The 23,653-nt window shown below is 47.8% G+C and overlaps 1 protein-coding gene across 1 annotated transcript; it reads left to right on the forward strand.

Moving 5' to 3' along the window:
* Nucleotides 1-1,858: 1,858 nt before the first annotated feature.
* Nucleotides 1,859-23,322, forward strand: creb3l1 (cAMP responsive element binding protein 3-like 1). Its single transcript, XM_084682323.1, has 12 exons — nt 1,859-2,184; nt 10,328-10,535; nt 13,262-13,416; nt 13,762-13,846; nt 16,156-16,313; nt 16,452-16,601; nt 16,801-16,859; nt 17,421-17,489; nt 20,139-20,238; nt 20,536-20,668; nt 21,174-21,438; nt 21,683-23,322. Exons 1-12 carry the CDS (start codon nt 2,083-2,085, stop codon nt 21,714-21,716), a joined length of 1,518 nt encoding a protein of 505 aa, XP_084538449.1. The 5' UTR covers nt 1,859-2,082; the 3' UTR covers nt 21,717-23,322.
* The last annotated feature ends 331 nt before the right edge of the window (nt 23,323-23,653 follow it).

Consider the following 23,653-nt stretch of genomic DNA (forward strand, 5'->3'; position numbering starts at 1 on the left):
TTTAAAAGGTGCAGCGTCTGTGTTGGTCTTTACCAACATGGATGGAAGAGCTCTAAGGCAGGTGAGAGTGAGAGGAAGAGGTAGAGGGGTCCGAGGAAGAGGAGTACGAGTGCGAGGCGGAGGCAGAGTTGGAAGGGCTCAGGTTTCTGATGACATTCGGGCAACTGTTATTGATCATGTTATCAATCATGGCCTTTCACTTAGAGAGGCTGGACAAAGAGTCCAACCTGTTCTGAACAGAAGCACTGTCGCATCCATTGTCAAAATGTTTTGACAGGAAAACAGGTAATGTTGCTGTACAGTATATACAGAAATATCTTCAGTGATATACTTTATGCCTGTGTGTTAACTGTTTTGAAAATGTGGAATTTAAGTTGACAAAGCAATCAAGAGAAACTGGAACCAAATCTGCAGGAATTGCACTTATTTCACTCATGGGTTACATTAGAGCAAGAATGGTCAAAGTAAAATGTATTCTGGCCTCCACCACTGTGTAATACAACCCTCTCAACTTTCAGAGGAGAAATGAAGGGAGCAGGTTCATCCACTAACTGACAGTTGAGACCATCTCCAATTTCCAGTGTTGGGTATCTCTGAATTTGGTTACTTAATGCTACACTCTGTGTCAGGCAAAAGTGTTGTGTATCGCTGACTAGATTTGTCCAAACTAGGCCAAATGTGTCGCCTTGGGCAGAGGAGAGGGAGAGATGGAAGAAGCGATAGAGCAACAGGGAGAGAAGAGAGGAAGATGTGAAGGGAGAGGAGACGAAAAGATAAAGCGACTGAAGAGGGATAGGAGAGGGAAAGATTTAGAAGGTGTAGAGTAAGAATAAGAGTTAAGAGAGAGGAAAGAGATAAAGGAGGAGACATAGAAAATGTATCAGTAGGGAGGAGGGTGACGATGGGAAGATGATTACCAGGATTAGGTGTGTGTAGAAACCCCTGCCTCCAGCAGTCAGCTTGATGGGAAGAATGAGGCTATACTGAATGTTTCTCTGCTGCAGGCCTGCAGCTCTGTGGAAGTGACTAGCTGCAATGTCAGTGTCAGTTTGATACTCATAGCTACTCTGTGATTAGACAGGTAGAGTAATGACTGGGTTCACCCAGTGCTCCTCAGAGTGTGAGTGTGTGCATGTGTGTGTGAGTGTCTATGGTTTGTGTTTAATTGTGAGTTTGTGTGTCGGCATGGTGTTTGTATATAATAGGTTCTGGGGGTTAGAGCAATGACAACTTGGTTCACCACAGCAGTATATCAATGCAGACAGATAGGATAGGTTGTTTTGGCAGGCAAGATCTATTTTCTCTCTCTCTCCCCCTATTCCCTTCCTCTCTCTGTCTTACTGTTCCCAATCATCATTCACTCTCTTCTCATCACCACTATCACAGCGATGCTGAACTAGCATTCTCCCTAACCACAGCAGCCCCAGCACACTCTTGATGTCTTTATCTCACTCTATGTCTCTGTCCTCTGCTGTGGCCCCTTACAGCCGCTGCAACACCAAGGAAAGCTCTGCACACACTCCAAGGATCACTGTGGAACCCTCCAGGTATCCCACCCTGGTTTCCAGTAGCAAGTCAACGGTGGTAGCACAACAGCAGGTGAAAATAAAACCGTAGCCTACTAATTTCTTTGGTCAAAATGACGAGACAATAGCTGATTGGTGTAGCTGAAGAGTTGATCGTCTCTCGGTCAGAAGGACATATAATGGATGCTGGCTCTTTAAAAGAAGGAAAAATGGGCGGGGTTTGACGTCTGAGCTTTGGAAAAGGGGGCGGTGCCCTCATGAATATCAATCATCAGATGTTTCCTTAGAGACAGCGCGCTCTTGGATGTCAGTGATTTGATGAACCAGCGAGGAGACCTCGCAGCGTAACGCATAGTAATCTATCGTCATATTTATTTTAGCCAAGATTGTGACAAGGAAAACTAATTTCGATTATACATTAGCGAAACAAGAAAAACTAGTCAAAAACAACTGCTGACAAGGTGTTTCAAGCCTAAAGATAAGATTTCCTATATTTAATTTTTTTCTTAATATTTTTTATAATATTTCATTGAAGTGGATCATCCTAACAGCACGCATGGACACCATCATGGACAGTTTTGGGTCGGAGAAACTTTTCCCCAGCGCCAACCTGTTGGACCTTGAGGATCTGAATGAAGGCGATTTTCTCAACAATGTAGTAAGAACAGCTAACACTAATCTTCAGTCATGCATGTGCATTTGTCTATTTCCAGATATTGGATAATAACTTACTCATGAAAGAATGATGACTATTGTATCATTTGTAGTAACACTTCATTCATCAAATTGTAACCACAGTCAACGGTGCGTATTAACGCCTATAACTGCATCGTCTGCAGCACTCAGTAAACAGTCTTAGCCCCTTCTTCCTACGTCAGAACCAGATGCCGGCTCCGTCACATGTGCGTCTGAAATGCAATGTAAACAGCGAGAGACACGTTACTTTACGGTAGATTTGCTCAGCTGTGTAAATCGAGCAGTATTTCCTAACCCTGCCGGATCTCGGGTGGGCGTGTTAGTTTGCCGTGATCCTGGATCCTGCATCCGGTTCAGGTCATCAATGAGCCCTTTACCAGGCTGTGACAGGCTAAGGATCAATATAGGAGAGGTGGGGAAACGAGTACAACAGAATTAATCAAATTCACTGTTGTCACTTGGAATAACAAGTTTGTAAACGGTTAATCAAGCATGAATGAAACCATCACAAACCATACATAATAAAATTGTATCCATGAAATGTTACCCATATTACAAAAGGACACCAGTTTATGTGCGAGCAGTATGCATGCATGCAGAGTATGTGCGTGTGTTGAACAGACATAGGTCAGTGTTGTGTTGCTGGAAGTGTGGTAAGCAGTCTGGAACAGATTCATAGTGGGGTTTAAATTCATTCCCCTGTGACTCATACTCAGAAGGAAGAGTGGAAGGGGGGGGTTGACGAAAGAGAGAGATGAAGAGGGAGAGAGAAAATTATAGAGGGTTGGGGGGAGAGAGAGAGAGTCCAAAGTGAAATACTTCATAACCTAATCTCATAAAAAAGACCAGACTCAGACCAGACTCAGACCAGACCCGACCTGACCAGACCCAGAACCATGCTCAGGCCCGCACCCAATCCTAGTCCTTGTTCGAGTCCCAGACTAGACCCAGCTCAGATACAGCCAGATGTATTTTCCACTCCAGAAGCTGAATGATTGAGAGTATATGGTCTGAAATGTGGACCAGACTGTCCTCCAGGATGTCAATGGGTCTATAGTGTGATAAAGGTCCCAGGTGGCCCAGAGCTGTAGACCACCATACCACAGCTTCTAAGGGTCTGCACTGGCTAGCCCCTCTATGTGAGGCAGGCTAGCAGCAAACCTGAATAGAGGAATTGTGAGGCAAATCTGAGTTTGACAGAAAAGGGCAAGGAGAACACTGAGCTGTGTATAGGTGTGTGCATGTGTGTGTATGCTGGGCAGAGTATGGCTGAGTGATGCTGTGGGTAGGTAGGGGTAGCTTAGGGTGGGGTTTTATGGCACAGTTGAGCTGTTTTCTTTTACTGATTACCATGGGATATAAATAGACCAGCTGGGTCATTTAAAGATGACTACTGTAGGCCTTTTTGTGCTGCTTGGTATATATAATTCAGGAATGCTGGCTGACACAGACTTGTTTGACAGCCTATGTGTGTGTCATCTCAGCTGTGTGAGTGTCCAGCACACCTGGCTCCCAGCAGGTGAAGGTGCTCCCAGGTGACAGGATGCGACCGGGCATGTCAGGAAGGAGGAAAAGAGGAGGGGGACAACATTCCTTGCCTGCAGCCTCCCAGGTTCCTACAAGGCCCGTGCCTCCCGGCCTCATATGAAGCTGCTGTGAGGCAGCCAGACCAGGGTGGGGTTGTGGCCGTAGCCCTCGATAATAACACAGGAACACAAAAACCTGTGTTCAGGTAGCCACTTGGCGTGTAGTGGCACAGCTGTGTGCAGAGAGCCTGTCCCTGGTTGTGATTGTCTGCACTGGCTGAGTCCCACACATCTCTCCCAAGTCAGGATCCCCTCTGGTGCTTTCACACTTTGCTGTCATCCCAGCCAGGTCTTTGGCCATTCAACCCAGTGGAGACATCCTGTCAGGCAACCCTACACACCCTGAGTTGACCCCCAAGTGTCTCTGTATTGTCTGCTATTCACGGCAGAATAGAAAACGTGATGCACTTGCGTCAACTGTGAAAGGTCAGGTATGCACTGTAAGGTGTTGTCATGCGTCTCTCTTTTCCCCTCCCTACTACTCCACCTCTCTTTCTGCTTCACCTGCCAGTACCAAGCCCAATACATTAGGTGTGGACACACACACACGCATACACACACACACAGCCAACACACACTCAACACACGCACATAAGGAATGAACCAAAGCCTGTGATACCTGGTAGGTGGGATGAATTGGGTGAGCATGAGCTGTCAGAGTCGGCAGCTTGTCTCTCTCTGATAGCCCAGCCTGCTTATCTGCTGTCTCTGGAAGCAAACAGAAAAACCTAACACTGGCAGCTGCAGTTTCCAGCTCCCAGATATTTAGTTCTCAAGGAACGCCGATATCAAGTTGTAAATAATTTGGCAGTTGTTTTTACACTCTGCAGTTGTGTTTAGCTGTGGGAGGATCCAGCCCAGTATTGCAGACATGCACCACCGCTCTATCTCTTTGGCTTGGTCCCTCTCCTCCAACACACCTCCCTGTCTCAGATGGTTGCTTCCCATGGACTTTTGCTCAACAGGCAAGAATTTTTAAAAACATTTTATGATCCCCTTTGGTAGAAGCTTTGGTAGATGAGTCTGGATTTTGTTTAATTTATTCATTGAGCAGGGGGGGGACCATGCATAAGTTTATACATAAGTAAAAATTCTGCAAATGTTTAGAATGAAATGTCATAAACATTTTAACATTTTCTAAGAAGGTTTCGACACCTCAAATCTGTCACTAACTAGCTAACTAATGGACTAACTAACCTGGTTTCAGCCCTGCGGCTTGTAAGACTCTGGCCTACAAAGCTCTCCACATGGCTCACTGTTCCCTTGGTGACAGCTGAAAGTTCAGCCAGTGTTCAGAATTTATTTATTCATCTGTTGCTGCATAAACTTCTGTGGAAAAGTTACCTTAAAGTGTGTGAATCATGCCTCTTCTGTGTGTGTGTGAGAGCGAGAGAGAGAGAGAGAGAGAGAGAGAGAGAGAGAGAGAGAGAGAGAGAGAGAGAGAGAGAGAGAGAGAGCTGTGTGTGACTGTGGGCCAGAGGAAGACAGGAAGAGGAGAACACATTGTCTGGAACACATTGTTAGGATGGAGGTTGGATGATAGAGAAAGGGAGAGGCAGAGAAAGGCAGAGAGAGAGAGAGCAAAGAGAGGCGGTACAGTTCTCACTGTCTCAATGTCATATTAATACATCACTATAGGAGAGAGACCTGAAAGACCTGTAGACCTGATACACCCAGACACTCCACATTCCATATAGATGTCACCTTGATGGGAGGGAGTCTTTGCTGAGCTCGTTTCTAGACCCACCTCTCTGGGTTTAAGGTCCACCTCTCTTTTTTTCCACACAGAACCCAAACACAGACTAGGTCAAGCTGAGGCTCTGATGTTTTAGAAAGGAAAGTTAGACAGAGAGATCTAGAAAGAGTCAGAGAAGGGGAGGCAGGAGATCAGAGAGGGGTGTGGGTGGGGGTTGGGTGGAACTGTAGGTCGCCTTGCAGCGACCACAGCAAAGGGAATCTTCCTCCATGGACTAGACCTTCAGAGAGAATTCCCCCCATACCCACACTAACCTCAAGCAAACCCTAACCCATTACTCTCTCTCCCCACCCTCCTAATCTGACCCTAACCACCAGAGGCTGAGAGTAGGAGTTTCATGATCGTCAGGCAGCCCTGGTGACAGAGCAGCCTGTCTGACCAGTGGGGGTCAGGGTTAATTGTGACCCAACGCCCCCCGTCCCGTCCCCTCTCCATTTGTCAAAGAGATGGAGTAAGAGAGCAGGTGAAAGACTGTGATGCTGGAGTTTAGCTCACGCGTCTGAGATGAAGAGTTCTGGCAGCATTCTCCTGCCATACATAATTCACACAGACGCACTCCAACCTCTGTCAGGGCCCCAGCGGCGACTCTTACTCTGAAGAGTGGTTGTATACTTCCATGTCCCCCAGAGTGACACAACCGACAGTGAACAGTGCTCATCTCTCCAGCGGTCTCTCCAGTGTAGTTTCTCTCTTGTACAGCCAGCAGTATGTGTTGATACTGTTGTTACTGTTTGTAGTTCTGTGTTTCTTGGAGGTTCTCCTCCTCATAGCGTCCTTCAGCAGGAAGAAAGGAGTGCTGCCAGCCTCCTGAGGCTATCAGGTGCACACACGCATGCACACATACACACACACATGCACACATACACACACACATGCACACATACACACACGCATGCACACATACACACACATGCACACGCATACCACACATACACACACACATGCACACATGCACACATAGACGCACACATACACACACACATGCACACACACACACACGCATGCACACATACACACACGCATGCACACATACACACATATGCACACACATACCACACATACACACATTCAGGTTCAGAGTAATAACTGTGCACAGAATTTGTGTGAGTATGAGCGTGTGCATGTGCGTGCTATTAAGATCTTCCTATCTGGCAGTACTTGGTTGTAGTTGTGGCGATGTGAGTGTGTTACTAAATTGACTGTGACATGGCTGAGGTCAGACCAGGGCAGACAGGAGGACTACAGGCTAATAATGATAATGAGAACCATATTTCCATTTTACAACGCTTTTAATTTCTTGTAGTGAATATAAATTATCGTGCTGTTTTGATGTTGGTTTGTGTTGTTATATACTGTTCTTCAGATGTGCTTTTTTGAAAATTATATTCAATCATCCCACTAGGAAACCTAGAACTAGTTCTGTGTCTTATCTTCTATTTACTTTGGCCTTCAGTTTATCCTCAGTTAAAAGGAAAACCCCCACCACTGAAATGTCTTTCTCACCTTTTCTCTCAGCCCTGTTCTTTCTCCCTGTCTCTTTTCTTCCTTCTCTCCCACTCTCTCACTCTTTCACCCTCTGTACTCTTCTCCCCCCTCCTCTCTTCCTCTCTCTCTCATTCTCTCTTTCACTCTTCTCTCACATCTGAGCTGCATAATGTTCATTCCAAAGACTTTCTTGGCTTGAAACTTTATTGGTTGATTTATTTTTCCCTTTACAGACATCTCTTTCTCCCTCCTTCTTTTTCTCCGTCTCTTTCTTTTCTTCTTGTGTCGCTCATAGCTGCACCATGCGAGCCTTGCACTCCAGTTTTCCTCTCCCTGAGCGCCTGGCTAATTTGCATGCTTGACTCTGATTGGTCGTAGAGTTGACTGAGTTTTTGAATCTGGGAAAGGAATGTGAAGCAGCTCAGCGGTCTTACAAAAGAGCTGACTGACGACACACACACACACACACACATAAATACATACACACATACATACATACATACATACATACATGCATACATACATACACAGATAGATAGATGTCTTCATACAGAAGGGCAGCTCAAACTACAGTGCTTCTCCTACTCGGGAGGTCTGCATATCAGCACGTCCTTCCTCTCGCTTCCTCTTTCTCATCTCTTCCATCTCTCCCTCCCCCTTTCTCCCAACCTCAGAGAGGTTTAATGAGAGGGTGCCCAGAGTAGGAATCAACCCCCCGCCCCATTGGCCCCTTCCCCTGTCAGTGACTTCCTGTCCATTCCAGACCTATACCACCTGAGACATAGAGAAACACCTGGAACTGGGACCACCTTTCTTCTCCTCCTCTTCTTCTCCCTCTCTTCTGTGTTTCCCAAACACCATAATTTACACAATCCTCCTCTTCTCTCCTCTCCTCTCCTCTCCTCTCCTCTCTTCTCTTCTCTTCTCTTCTCTTCTCTTCTTTTCTCTTCTCTTCTCTTCTCTTCTCCTCATCTCTCCACTCCTCTCTCGCCAGACAGACAGTCAGACAGAAAGACAGACAGACAGGACTTCCCCAGGTGTATAATTGTTGTCTACAGAAAGCAGGATGATTACACCCCACCATGACCACCAATAACATGAAAGATCTCACTGATTAAGACAGAGAGACAATTGTGTGTGTATGTTTGAGGATCTGTGTGTGTGTGTGTGTTATTCCCGCAACAACTATAGAGTGTTTAAATGATGATTGAGGGGTGCTCCCCAGGCAGCAGGCTGTCTGTTCTACCCTGCTTCTGTTTCTTGCGGTTGCGGTGCTTCCAGTGAGGAGGGTGGGGTCCTGCTCCACGTTCTGACCCACATTGCACAGCAGATTGCTCTGCCTGTTTAAATGGTCCGTCTCTGTTTAAAGAGCTATTTAAGAACTGTGGTGAAGAATAGGTCTCTGTGTGTCTCTAACCTGCCCCCCCCCCTTCCTCCGCACCCCTGAGGAATTGGAGACAGGAGAGGGGGTTGGGGGGGGGGGGATGGAGGTAGAGAGGAGAAGGGTGGGGGATGGAGAGAGAGAGTAGAAGACGAGTTAAATTTGGGGAAAGTGTTTGTAAGAAGGGAGAGAGAGAGAGAAAAGGAGTGGTTTGGAGGAGGTGGTCAGAGGGGGGAGACTGGCTGTATCTTCAATGAGTCTGTAATTACATCAGCATGAGTTGCGTCACCCTCTCTCTCTGCTTGGAGTAGCAGAATGAACCTTAGACACAACCCAGATCCCCAAAACACACACATGCACACACACACACATTCAGACACACAGACATACACAATGATGTACACACACACACGTGATACAGCAGCTCTACTCTGCTAAAACCAAGAGGGCCTGGTCACCCAGCCTGCCCAGGTCTCTCTCTATTTATCCTTTACCCTCAGTACACAACAGAAACCTGGGAGGAACCCAGGAGGAACCTCCCTAAGCTGATGAAAGGGACTGGGTGAGAATGTTTATATTGTTGTGCACACAGTCTAGTCTGTGAGGCCTACTGCTGACAATGACAACCGTCATTTAAGAACTGTGATTGGCTAGGATGGAGTTCCCAGGATGCAACTCCCTTTGAATATACTCTCCTTGGCCCCATCCTATCAGCTGCCAGCTTGGTGTCTGCATTCTGCTGGGAAACATGCTCCACACAACGTGTGTTGAGTGCTGAGGACACTTAGTACACAAGGTGTGACTCAGGACCTGTAAACTCAGCACATACATAGACAGCTGGGCACATTTCTTGCCAAATTTCTAGCTACACCCCTCACACTCCCTTCTTCTGCAAATATAAATACACTGTCTTTTATTCACTGTCAAATAATGTCCTAGGCACCGATATCCTTCACACACACCTACACACCTGTATCCTACACACACACACACCTGCATCCTAGACACAACTATACACACTTGTATCCTGTAGATACCCACACGCACACACACACACGCACACACACACACACACACACACACGTGTCTTGGTCTAAGACTAATGGTCACAGATTCTCAGCTGCTACAGATTAATTCAAATAAAATCATGTTTCATTATATGGTATTTTTTCACAAGGAATGGGATTCACAGTGCAAAGGGGATTACCAACACCCTTAGATATCAACACTCAGTTCTATAAGAAAATAGTTCTGCAAGGAACGTGTTCTATAAGAGTAGGGTTCTGCAAGGATAGAGTTCTGTAAGGTTAGGATTTTGGAAGGATGGGGTTGCATAAGAGTGGAGTTCTGCAAGGATAGGGTTGAATAGGATAGGGTTCCTTAAAGATATAATTTGATATAGCAACCTCCAAGGCAAGGGTTCTATACAGTATTCAATTAGTTGTATTAGTTGGATCATTTGTATTATGCTGTGTTAGCAGAGTTGTGTCATGCTGTGGACCAGTGGGGGTTCAGGGAGCTATTCTGCTCCTGGAGGGCCTTAGAGAACATGTTTCACTCAACATCTCCTGGAGGCTGGTTAGAGCTAGAGCACGCCGCCACAACAATGACTCAGAGTTGTCTGCAGGAGTGGAAACACTGACTGATAGAGGCTCCAGGGGTCTCGGGACTCAAAGATGATATGACTCACACTACACACACACACACACACACAGGCACGCACGCACACACACACACACACACACACACACACACACACACACACACACACACACACACACACAGAAAGGCCTGTCTTTTCACTGAGATGTCACTAATAGACAACTATTGCTGGTACTGCAGCTATGTCCATGCATTTGTCCTCATGCCCATTCCTCTCTCCCCCTCTCTCCTGCAGCCATTCTCTGAACAGATGGAGGACTTCTCCAGTGTGCTGTTCAGCAGCTTCTTTGATGAGGGGCTGTTGGCAGAGCGAGGCCCCCTGCTAGCCATAGACATGGACCAGCCTCCCAGCCCAGACATCCAGGCCGAGCACAGCTACTCCTTCAGCGGAGACTCTGCCCCCCAAAGCCCCTCCATGTCAATCAAGATGGACGAGGACGAAGGTGAGAGTGAGGGGTTTCGTATGTTGTGTAGTCTAGTCTGGGAGGACTTCTGGGCCTGCCCGGATGTCCTCTTCCGGGGTTCTGGATCGCCGTGACAGCCTGGGTTAGCTCTTCTCTGGATCTAAATAATTGTAACAGCCTGGATTGGGTCAACATGTCTTTTGTTTTCCGTTCTGGTTTGGTCACGTCAGGCTAAGCCATGATGAGGCTAATGAGATAAAGATGAGAAGGTGTTTGTTGTTAGTAGACTTGGAGCTTGGTGTCTCACTGAGAACAACTCATTATCCATCAGTAGGACCACTGGGGCCACAAGGCCCGGAGTTCCTGTACGTGTTTCATTCCAAAACACTTTATATCAATTTAGAAACATGCCTACTGACTTTGATCCCATTAAGTCTTTCATGACAAAGACACATGGTCTTTGACATATGATCATTTTCAGCTGTGGGGTCCGGTCCTCAGTCTCTCTAAGTTCTCTCTATCTTCAAACTATCTTCTCTCGAGCTTTTCTTTCTAGCTCCCCTTATCTCATCTCTGCTCTGCATTCTCCCTGTGTTCTGTGACGGGTTCTCCATTCCTGCCCTATCTCCTGGTGATCCTGCTCCACACACAGAACCGCTGAGAACAGCTGAGCCTACTGAGCACGCTCCAGCGAGGCCCTGCCTACCCAGCATAGTCAGTCCAGGAAGTCTGGGGATTCCAGGCATACAGCCAACACACACATACACACACGCATACACACACACACACTTACACACTTATCATTCATACACACTCATACACACATAGTTATGCACTCATAGACGAGAACACACACGTGCACACACACATACACACACACAAACACACACACACACACACAAGCACACATGCTCTGACAAGCTAGTGGCTTGGGCAGCCCTTGCAGTGACTCCAAGCTGAAAATGTTTCTCTTCTGTCTCTGTTGCTGGAAGCCAAAGGAAAAAGAGCCGTCAATAAAAAAGTAAAAAGAAGCTCTGCTTTCCAGTTCAGACAGACAGCCAGGGGAGAGGGGGAAGGGGGAGAGCAAGGGGGAAAGGAGTGAGAATAGAGGCTAGGCCCATAACGTTTCTTCTCTCACTGGGAAAATTGCATCACACAATTGAGGACAGACTCATGGAGGTTTGACTGTAGGATAGTGGCTTTGGGGGCTATGGACTACATATCATATTGAAATTGTGTGTGTGTCCGTTAAGGGAGTGTAGACTCCATGTGGGTCAGATCCACGCTACTATCACCAGGAGTGGAAGAATGCAGTAAATGTGTGGAGAAACTGTGACTGTATAGGAAGGTCACCCTGCAGTTACAAAGTATTTCCATCCCTAGGGTATGGGGGGGGGGGGTTCTTTACTAGCCCCCTTCTGAGTGTTAAACAAACATCAAACCAACTCAAAGTTAAACAGTCAGCAGGAGGAGAGAGTGGTAGAAGGAGGAGGAGAGAGGGAGGAGGGGATGAAGGGGAGAAAGGGGTTGGAAAGATAGAGGGATAGGAGAAGTAAGGGGAGGGGTGCGAGGAGGAGAGACGGGTAGAGTATACTTTCCTCTTGGCTGTAAACTTCAAAGTCAAACCTGAGGAGGGGTGACGCACAGCATTATGGGTACAGTAGGCCATGCTGGGGTAATCTTGTTTTTTCCAGCTGAGCCAATCAGCTCCAGAGTAGGCATGTGTGTGAGTGTGTGTGTGTGTGTGTGCTTATTGAACCCTTAGTTAGAGGCTGAAAAGACTGACGTCTGTTCAGATCCCCTACTGTTGGGGAGAGTCGGAGGACATGAAATCCCAAGTGAGAAAAGAATGTGTGTGTGTGTGTTTACTCCTTGCTTGTAATCAGCATCCTGCTGTTTCCTTTCCCTTCTTTTTTTCCTCCCCTGCTCTCGGCCCTCCCCACCTTCTCCACCTCAGTCTGTGTTGTGTTAGTTAGCAAGACATGAAAGAAGGAACCGTTCCCTTTAGAACCCTGGAGAAGAGTTGTTCCGCAAGCTTCTCTCCTTTCCTCTCCTCCTATGTTCTTCCTTTCATGTTCTCCTCGTCCTCTCTTCTCTTCTCTTCTCCTCTGCTCTGATCTGATCTGCTCTGCTCTGCTCTGCTCTCCTCTCCTCTCCTCTCCTCTTCCTCTTACTCTCCTCGCCTCTTCTTCTTCCTCTTTTTCTCCTCTCCTCTCTATGCCACTCCACTCCACTCCACTCCTCTCCTCTCCTGCTGTGTGTGTTATTAGCAGACAGGATCTTGTATAGAAGGCAGCTCCAGGCTCCGACATAGTGGGGGCGGAGGGTCAGGTGGTCCGTGTTAGTAGGGAGTCATAAAGAAGGTCCACTCTGGAGATGTGCGTCACTCTCACTCACTCACTCACACTCACACATACACACGCACACACGCAGACACACACGCATACACACACACACCCACACACACACACACACACACACACACACACACACACACACACACACACACACACACACACACACACACGCACACCACAACCTGACTCCCCAGAAGTAGACATGGATCAAGCCTTGCCTTGCCATCTATTCATCGACAAACCCTAACCCCTGAGGCCTAACTCCTAAACCCTGACCTCTAACCCTGACCCCTAACCCATAATTCCACAAGAGTGCTCATACCTGACTTTATAGGATTTGTCCAGAAAAAGGGACATCTGATGGATTGCACATCAACCTCTACCCCTCCCTCTGTCTCTCCTCTCCAGAGTTCGAGGGCATGTGGAACTTCAGCCAGGACCTAACTGCCATCTTGGTGAAGCAGGAGCCAGGAGGTCACGGACCGGAGCTTCATCCAGCAGGCCCCGCCGCACAGCCCCTCACCCTGGCCCCACCCCCGCACAGGAGCACCCCCCAGGATCCGGTGAGAAAGACGGCCTCAGTTTACTGTAAGACAGTTTACGCTGCAAGTTTCAGGAAACACAGATAGAAGCCTGCAGTTCACTGACACACTGAAACAGCTGAGAAAAGAGAGGGAGAGCTCAAACTTTGGAGTCCAGAAGTAAAAAAAAGAAAAAAGACAAAAGAACATATGTGGAGATTCCTGTGTTTGTAAGGCTGGCTGGAGGAGACCACACTCACGATGGACTCCTGCTGGACCCTCAGTGAAGCTAGTGCATATGTTGTTGCCTTGTTTGTCTGTTATCTTGCTGTTTACCTGTCTGTTATCTTGTTGTTTACCTGTCTGTTGGTTGTTCTTTGGGATTAGAGTTGCAGAGACGCTGGTGCGAGTGCTGTCCCCACCATTAAGGCTGAGCCCGGAGAGAACAACCAGTTCCTCAACGTACCAACAGGTGGGAAACAACCGTCTGTCATATCAAGCACTCCCCATCCCCAGATGAAACACCACTGCTTTGGCTCACTAAATGGCCTTCAGTATCAGTAGGATTAGAGAGGATGAAAGTTTATCTTAACTTCCTAGAGAGTAATCACAGCTGTGGCTGCTGCGGTTTATTTATACCATCAGTTCCTCCCATTCCTCACTGTGTTGTCTGGTTGTGTGTGTGTGTGTGTGTTTCTGTGTGTGCTTGTGACCACTAGAATGACAAGTGTGCCTGAATGGTTCACAGGTGGCTAATGTAAATGTTAAGTATGTGTGTGTGTTAGTGCAAGCATTGTTTATTTTGTGTAGGCCTTTGTCTAAATGCTGTGTGTGCCTGTGTCCATGTGTTTGCATGTTGCATTCTGGGAAGTGTTGTCTGTGTACATGTGTTGTGTTAGTGTTGAGTGTCTGTGTGTGTGTGTGTGTGTGTGTGTTTATTTATGTGTGTGTGTTGGATGCAGAATTTAGTAGAGACCAGTGTGCGTCACAGTGATCTGTTACTCGGTTACCCACGCCTCCACCTGAGACCACTCCAACATGCTCTCTCTCTTTCCATCACTCTCTCTGTCTCCCACCATCTCTCACTCTACCTCTTTTTTCTCTCTCCGTACCTCCCTCTATCTCCTTCTCCTTACCTCCCTCCATTGCTCTGTTTCTACCTTCCTCCTGTCTTTCTTTCTACCTCCATCCATCTGTCCATATCTGTACTTCCCTCCCTCCCTCTCTCTCTCTCTCTCTCTCTCTCTCTCTCTCTCTATTTACTAGGGCAAACCTGTTAGCAGTGGTTTTGAAAGATGAAATATTACTGCAGTGCCATATTAATGCGTGTGTAATTGATCTATAACACAGACATCAGTGGGTGTGTAATGACCTGTGATGGTAAATGTTATTCACCTTAACTTAGTGTTGTGTGTGGGTGTGTATGTGTGTGTGCGTAATGACCTGTGATGGTGTGTGTTAATCTCTGCTACTGTGGACTAACAGGCAGATCATTAGAGGAGCTAAGTAGCTCTAATAATCCCCCCACATTAACGGCCCCCCTTTTCACTTCCCCTTCATCTCACCTCTCTCTCTCTCCCTCCTTCTTACTCTCTCGCTCCGATGGGAGTGCTGATGAATGGACTGAAAGATTGCTGGGCTCATTCAGCTCTGTGTTTAAGATGGAGGGGAAATGATGGGTTTCATATTATACATATGTGTATATGTAGTACCATGGTAGCAAGAGTCAATGCTGCTGGGCGTTCATTATGATCTGTCCTTATAAAAAAAACTCTTTATTATGAGTGAGAAGGCGTAGGTGATGAAAGCATCCTGCAGACAGTGTTCAACCATCCTGGTGCGTCACACACAGTGTGACTTTATCAAGTTTACAGTTATGGGATTCTGAACGCAGCTGTGCTAGGCATGGTGACGTCCATCTGAAGCACCAGGGACAGAAGTGTACAGTAGAGTAGAGTGAAGTAGGGTAGAGTAGAATCAGTTTGGGTAGAGTAAGGTGGAGTAAAGTGGAGTAGAGTAGAGGAGAATAGAGTAGACCTACCTGTAGACTATGAAGCATTTTTATTAGTCCTGGGGTTGCTCGGCAGGTCTCCATAGTGCAGTATAATGCTTCATATGACTTCCATCTGTATCTCTATAAATCTTCCAGATAGTGACCTTAGACTAGGCCCAACTTGAATCCTAGTCCACCTCAGTCTCAGTCCCTGCCCCAGCTCAGCCTGTTCATGAAGTTCCACTAATGTCTTCATTGTGTCTGGCTGTCTGTCCCCGCCCGGCCCCCTGCTCTCTTACCAGCCCTCCTCTGCCAAAAGCAACACCATCCACCATGAAGCTCTGGTCCCTGTGGACTCTGGCCCAGAACCAAGCTAAACTCAGCCCGCCTCACAGTCTCTGGACTGGCCTAGGGCTTGCTTTGGGTTTGCCATCTCTCCATTCCTCTATCCCTCCATCTGTAAGCCTAGCCAGCCAGTCCGTGTCACCTGTTCACTGATGAACTGGATTCAGACAGCAGCTCTAGTCTGGCTGTCCTACTGTCCGGATGGATCAGTTTCTCCCACTTTCTCCCTGTCTCCATCTCTCTCTGCCTCTCTCTCTCTCTCTTTGCCTCTCGCTCTGCCCTCCTCCCACCCTAACACAATGTAGGGGAGCAGGTATCAGCAGACATTAAACCAGTTTGAACCAGATCCACGTAGACAGATTATTTTCAACAGACAAAGCAGGTGTCAAACTATCTGAGGATGTCAGCTCATCATACTAACCCCCCCCCCCTCTCTATTCCAGATGACCAGCTGCAGCTGCCCCCCACCCCTCCCAGTAGCCATGGCAGTGACAGCGATGGCTCCCAGAGCCCCCACTCCCTACCTCCCTCCAGCCCCTCCCGCCTGCAGGCCCGCTCCTCCGCAGCCATCTCCACCTCCCCCCTCCTCACTGCTCCACACGTAAGTACCCTGATTCCCCCTGCCTCCCCCCTCCTTCACGTCTACCTCCCCCTCTTCCATCCCATCCTCATGCTCCGCTTGTACTCTGTCTCCTCCCTCCCTCCCCCTCGTCACTTCTACCCCTCCCCCTCCCTCCAGAAGCTGCAAGGAACGTCGGGCCCCCTGATGCTGACGGAGGAGGAGAAGAGGACGCTGGTTGCCGAGGGTTACCCCGTGCCCAACAAGCTCCCCCTCACCAAGACGGAGGAGAAGGCCCTGAAGAGGGTCCGACGCAAGATCAAGAACAAGGTGGGACACGCCCCTTTCTGCAATATTGGCTGTTCCTTAGCAACAGGCAATTGTGTAGTTCCATGGTTGACCTGTTTCTGTTTGGAATGTGGATATTCCTGTGTTTCAAAGGCAGTATTCAGTAACGCTGTAGCTGTATGTGTGTGAATGTACCTGTGAGATGTGCTTCAGCTCCTCCTCTTCCCTCATCTCCTCCCAGATCTCAGCCCAAGAGAGTCGCAGGAAGAAGAAAGAGTATGTGGAATGTCTGGAGAAAAAGTGAGTAATAAAATCTTCTTGACTGTCTTTCTCACTTTTGTGACTCTCTCTCTCTCTCTCTCCCTCTTTCTATCTCTCTCTGTATTTCTATTTCTCCTTTCTCAGTGTGTTCCAACTAGTGAGGGCAAATAGTGTAGCTGAATTCTTTTGCTTATTCTTGGTTAGGGCCAATTTTTTTAATGGTTATTTATTAGGGCCAAATGGCAAAACTCCATCATCACTGTGGTCATGCAGGGTCATCTAGTTCAGCCAATTAGATAATATGCTCCTCCAAATCCTGGAAAAGAATATTAGCATCACTGTTTCCACCCTCAACATTCATACTGTTCTACTCTGGCCTCTTCTCTCTGCACTGCTCTGTTCTGCTGCTTTGTTGCTCTGCTCTCTGTTCCTCTGGCCTGGCCTGCGCTGCACTGTTTTGCTACTCTGGCCTGGCCCAATCTGCTCTGCGTTCTGCTGCTCTGGCCTGACCTGGCATGGCCTTTTACACCGATCTGCTATGCTCTGTGTGCCTGCGTGTGTCGTTGTCATGGTAACAGTGAGGCGTGTTGTTTGTGGCAGGGTGGAGAACTACAACTCCGAAAACACTGACCTGTGGAAGAAAGTGGAGACACTGGAGAGTGCCAACAGGTGAGGAAATGGATGTGTGTGTGTATCTGTGTGTTCTTGAGAGCGTGTGTTTTTGAGCGTGGGCTCAGCCTGTAGAGCCTGCATAGAGGTGTGTGTGTCCCTGCCTCCACCCTCCAGACTGTCCGCTGTACCAGTCCTCTAGAAGTGGCCTGGAGGGCTGGAGTCTAGAAGGCTGGGCCTGGAGGCTGGGGCCAGCGTGTAATTAACCAAGGAGATGTGAGGCAGCCGACTGCAGACATGACAGCAGGCAGGGCCTTTCTTGAACACGCTCTCCACTTTGGAACCCCGGGAGACCAACCACAGCCCTCCTACCATGTCAGAACCCTTGACTCAGCTCCTAGAACACTGAGAACACACACCTAGAACCCTCTGATTCAGCACCTACTGAAGAAACACGTGCAGATATGCCACTCTCAAAACTCCTATTAATGTTTTTTATCACCTTCCCCCGGCCCCTCTCAGGGGAGCTTTGTGGAGCTGTGTGGTGAGGAGGTGTGTGGTGAGGAGGTGTGAAGTGAGGAGGTGTGAGGTGAGGAGGTGTGTGGTGAGGAGCGGTGTGGTGAGGAGGTGTGTGGTGAGGAGGTGTGAGGTGTGTGGTGAGGAGGTGTGAGGTGTGAGGTGAAGAGGTGTGTGGTGAGGAGGTGTGTGGTGAGGAGGTGTGAGGTGTGTGGTGAGGAGCTGTGTGTTGAGGAGGTGTGTGGTGAGGAGGTGTGAGGTGAGGAGGTGTGAGGTGTGTGGTGAGGAGGTGTGAGGTGTGTGGTGAGGAGCTGTGTGTTGAGGAGGTGTGTGGTGAGGAGGTGTGAGGTGAGGAGGTGTGAGGTGTGTGGTGAGGAGGTGTGAGGTGTGTGGTGAGGAGGTGTGTGGTGAGGAGGTGTGAGGTGAGGAGGTGTGAGGTGTGTGGTGAGGAGGTGTGAGGTGTGAGGTGTGTGGTGAGGAGGTGTGTGGTGAGGAGCTGTGTGGTGAGGAGGTGTGTGGTGAGGAGGTGTGAGGTGAGGAGGTGTGAGGTGAGAAGGTGTGTGGTGAGGAGGTGTGTGGTGAGGAGGTGTGAGGTGAGGAGGTGCGAGGTGAGGAGCTGTGTGGCTTGATGCATTGTGGTCATATATAACAGCTTATACCTTGTGGCCATAATGATGATGGTGGTGATGATAATTACAGAAATTAAGACGGCTTTCACGACGCTGGTGATATAGATGACAAAGATGAGAAGATGATGATGATGATGATGATGACAGTGATGATGAAACCAGACCTCCTATATTGTTAAGATATAAGTTAAAGTGATTCAAGTTGGGAGTTTTACCTCTACCAGTGTTATAATTACATCAAAACTCTATTCAAAAATTGTTCCATGATGTTTGGAGGAGGCATGTAGAGAAGCTGTCTGTCCTGATGTTAACCGTGCTGATGGCGCCCTCTTGTGTTGGAGGCTGGTAGGCTCATCCTGCATCTGTGCTTGTGCCAGAGGAACCCGGCACTCCTGAGCCTCCCCTGCCAGTGATGTTATATCTGATCATGTTCCTGGGACGATCCGGCAGTTGAACCATACAAGTCCTGGTTTTAACTTCTGTTTACAGTCATAAGTTGCTTGTTGATATAGCTTTAGATCAAAAGGTCTGTACAGGAATTTAGATTACAGGAACTAGTGAGAGGTGAGACAGAGAGATCCAGAGAGAGAGAGAGTTAATCAACCTTGTAAGACTTTTAAAACCTACGATGCTACTGTTGTTTTGCCATATTATTATTGTTACTCCTTGTTAATTGTTATGATATATATGTTAAAATGTCCATTCAATATGGACTGCTTTGGCAATACTGCTCAACATGAACTGTCATGCCAATAAAGCATAATGATCTGAACTGAACTGAGAGAGAGAGAGAGAGAGAGAGAGAGGGTGGGATAGAGAGAGAAAGAGAGAGAGAGAGAGAGAGAGAGAGAGAGAGGAATTGAGAGGGAGAAAGAGAGAGTGAGAAGAAGAGTTATGGTGTGTTTCAGTGTGTGGGTGTAGAAGAGGGTGTCTGCAAAGCCAATGGTTACAGACAGCTATATTAGTCCTGAGCTTCACTGTACTTAGTGGTAGAGTAGGAGGAAGACACGCACACAAACACACACAAACACACACACACACACACACACTCAGAGACAATTGTTATACAATTAATTTGTGTAAGTCTGTAGCATATTGTTAGGACTAGGGCTGGCCACCGCTGGTGCTGGGGCGAGGGCTGGGGGAGGGGGAGCAGTCTTATTTAGCCAAGCAGATGTGTGATATTCCTCCTGACTCCAGCTGTATTCTAGAGACAGACAGACAGATGGAGGAGGTTTAGTTTAAAAACAAATATTAAAGAATGAGTAAGGCATCCGTGTGTGTGTGTGTGTGTGTATGTGTGTGTGTGTTTAGGACAGCTGGAACTGAGCTGGGTCGTTCAGTTAAGAGACAGGAGGCTTAAGTTCATCCAAGATGTTGAGAGTGTGTTCTGCAGATGTGTGAGAAGTGTTCTGATCCTCAGCCCTCTAACACACGAGGACCTGTGCTCTGCCCTCTAGTGACACACTTCCAAAACATTTTTGTCATTCAGTTTGTATAAGGTGTGTGTAAAGTGTGTTTCTAACTTGTGTATGTGACGTGTGTGTAACTTGTGCGTCTCCAGGTCTCTGCTGCAGCAGCTCCAGAAGCTCCAGTCTCTGGTCACAGGAAAGATTCCCCGTTCCTCCAAGATGGCCTCTACACAGACCAGCACCTGCCTTATGGTACGCTGCCCCCACACACATACAAACACACACACACACAGACACACACATGCATACACACTTATACCTTTTTCCTACAGATCAACCTCACAGATATATATCACAATTCGGTTTTAGAATGATTCATCTTTATAGCTGAAACCAGCTAGCAGTTAGAATCAGGTGAGCTAGATTGGATTTGGATTGAGAAGCTCTGGCAATGCCAGGATGTTTAGGGCATGTTGGTGGTAGTGGTGGTGGTGGTGGTGGTGGTGGTCCTGTTCTCTGTGCTGATGGTGTGGTTCCTCTCCATGTCAGGTTGTGGTGCTGTGTTTTTTCCTGGTTCTGGGCTCCCTGGTGCCCTGTCTGCCTGAACTCTCCTCTCTGTCCCACACCGTCAAGTCCACCTCTTCACCCCCCCCCTCGACTGACCTTTACACCACCAGCCAGGGTAGGTTACCCCCCTACCCACAAACCCTGTTTACCCAGATAGCCAAGGAAGTCCCCCACAGCCCTAACCATCTAGGGTAGATAACCCCCCAGGCCTCACCTCAGACCTGGCCTCAAAAATATTTTTGAGCTTTGCCTTTCAAAGCTCCATAGGTATATACACCAAAACAATTTCCACTTGAAACTGCTTAAAACCCACCTGGCTGTTGAACATGCACCTGCATCAGTTACAACCCACCTAATTGTCAGCCTGGCCAAGCCAAGCCCAACCCACCAATCAAAACCCACCATCTCCTCTTCCCAGCCTGCCTTCTGAAACAGATCAGTGATAGGGGGTAGTCGTACCTGCTCATCTCTCATAGGTTGATGAGACAAATTGTTATCTTTGTCTCGTCTGTCTGTCCATCTATCTGTCTTCTGTCTGAGCCCTCACCAGTCTGTTTTTCACTTTGCTGTTCTAGGACGAGTGACAGTCTCTCTTACCAGTGTCTTCTGTGTGTGTGCAGTCCGTTCCCGCAGCTTGCTCTTCCATGACGAGGGCTCCCAGATGGAGGACGGTCCCCGGAGCGTCCTGAAGATGGAGGCGGAGGGCTGGGAGGGGCCAGGGCCGAGTCACACCGTCCACCACACCCACGACCACGCCCAGCAGCCACACGACCACGCCCAGCAGCCCCAGACCAGCCGGTACCGGGCCCAGGCCCACTCTGATTCCCGAGACCTCAATGGAACCAGCGGCCCATTCCACCAAGAGGAGCCGCGGTTTCACAAAAGGTGAGCCGAACAGTTCGGGTTCAGATTCATCCAGGAGACTCTATTTATATAGACTCCACTCATATCATAGCAGTTTGTAGCCGAACAGCAGCACTAAACAATAGATATATGGTTATAATACAAAATATATAATACTAAACCCAGGCCTGATCTAAAGTAGGGTGAAGCTCCAGTGTATTGTCATTGTTTACAGTCTCGTGATGTCTGTCCACTGACTTATATTTCCGTTTTTTTTCTCCCTTAGAGAACTAAATCCGGATGGGGCGGAATCCTTCTAACCCTTTAGAGGCGGGGCTTCCTCCGCTGACCCCTGACCCCTGACTCCTGTAGGGGTGTGGTGGCTCCATGCTGCCCCCTAGTGTCCCTAACTCTCCAACCCCTGGCATCTATCCATCCCTCTAGCCCTGCTGTACCTGACCCTCTGACCTCCATCCCGCCCCTTCAGCTAACCAGCCGTCCAACCCACAGGCCCTCCAGCGCCCCCGTCCTCCCAGCCTTCCAGCCCTCCAGGACCCACATCCTTCCAGCCCTCCAGCTCATCAGCTCCATCCAGCAAATCTGGCCTTAAACCCTCCAGCCATTCCAGCCATCCCCTTTCAGAGTGCCCTTCCAGCCCCACATACCCCTATCTTTACACCTTGCTGTTCCATCCCTGCTGTTCCTGCCACCTTCTGTGGCCCCTCCTTCCACCTGTCCCCCCCCCCCCATGTCCACCTCCGCGCCGACCAGCTACCCCAAGGACCTCTTCCATGCCTAGCCAACAGAGAGACGACAGAAATAGAGGAGGAGGAGAGAAAACATAGAGAGAAAGCAGGAGGCAAGACAGAGACCTGCACTGTAAAGCCCTACATCACTCATCCATGCCTTACCGTTGGGTTTCATATGGGAGAGAAGAGAGATAGGGGGGATCTGAGTGTAATGACTAGTGTGTGTGTGGGTGTATGTGTGTGTGTGTATGTGTATGTGTGAGGTGTGAGATTGTGTAAATCTGTGAGTGTGTGTCTTGTGAAGTGGGTGAGCGTGGGTGCTCTGTGTCTGTGATTCCTGCACAGTTCCACACACTGCAAGTTTCCAAAAATACCATAAAGAGAAAAAGAGGAAGAGGAGAGCAGAGGAGAGGCAGTTTCAGGTGAAGGGTGACAGTAGTCATGACAGATCAGGTAGGATGAAGAGATAGAAAGAGTTAAGAAGGGAGAGGGAGAGTGTTTTAAAAGTAAAAGACAAAGTATATATATATATATATACATACAGTATATATATTTATATATATATATAAATCTTGACATCCACTTTGGGTGGATCTTTAGTTATTTTCTCTCCCCTCACCCACTCCCGACTTTATGTATAAACCTAAAATAAAAATAAAAAAAGGAATATATTGTTGCATAAACTCCAAAGATAATCCACCAACATTTATACTCCATGCACTCAGTGCCCAACACTACCGGTCACACACGCACACACTCACACACACAGCTTGCCATTGTATTGCACTTTTCTGGATTGTATTACAAGCTGTTGGATCAAAGTGCCTTCAATTCTGTCATCACCTGCTTTGGGCTTGTGGTCAAGTGGGTTATTTTTGCTTTCAACCCCAAAGCTCTGTTTATGGAATCTAAATCATACAGTATGTAATATATATCCTCTGCATCAAAAAGAGCATATTTATTTTATGCAACAAAAAAAGAAAATATGTTTGTGAACATAAATTTGGATTATGATGTCATGTTTACATGATCTTGTTTGTTTTAACTGTTAAACAGTTCCTCAGTTTTTGTATTTATTTCTGTATCAAGAAAAAAAATAGTTTTTGTATATATTGAACAGGGACAATTGATGTACATAAAAGTGAGAGGTCACAGTGCCCCCACCCCAGGATTGCCCCCCCCCCCCCAATCCCTCCAGGTCCAAACTCTGGCAGCCTCTCTGTCTTCACTATGACCAGCCGTCTCTGAGCCGACCAGACCATGTTCCTACCAGCTGTAGATCCAGCAGCTTTATCTAAACACCTCATCATCCAGATGTGATAAGACACCCAGTGACGATCCTTAAGCCTTAATTTGAATCCAGTGCTGTAATCTACCAGTCCAATTTCCAGTCATGGCAGTACTTAGAAGCAGGAAGAAGATGTGTCAAAGAAACACAAAACAATGAGTCATGTCTGCTCTCTGCCTCTCTATATCCATCTAACTCTCCTCTTTACCCTGTTCTTCCT

The sequence above is a fragment of the Hypomesus nipponensis genome, chromosome 19 (assembly GCF_054491055.1).
Source record: "Hypomesus nipponensis isolate SF chromosome 19, ASM5449105v1, whole genome shotgun sequence".
NCBI classification, from domain to species: domain Eukaryota; kingdom Metazoa; phylum Chordata; class Actinopteri; order Osmeriformes; family Osmeridae; genus Hypomesus; species Hypomesus nipponensis.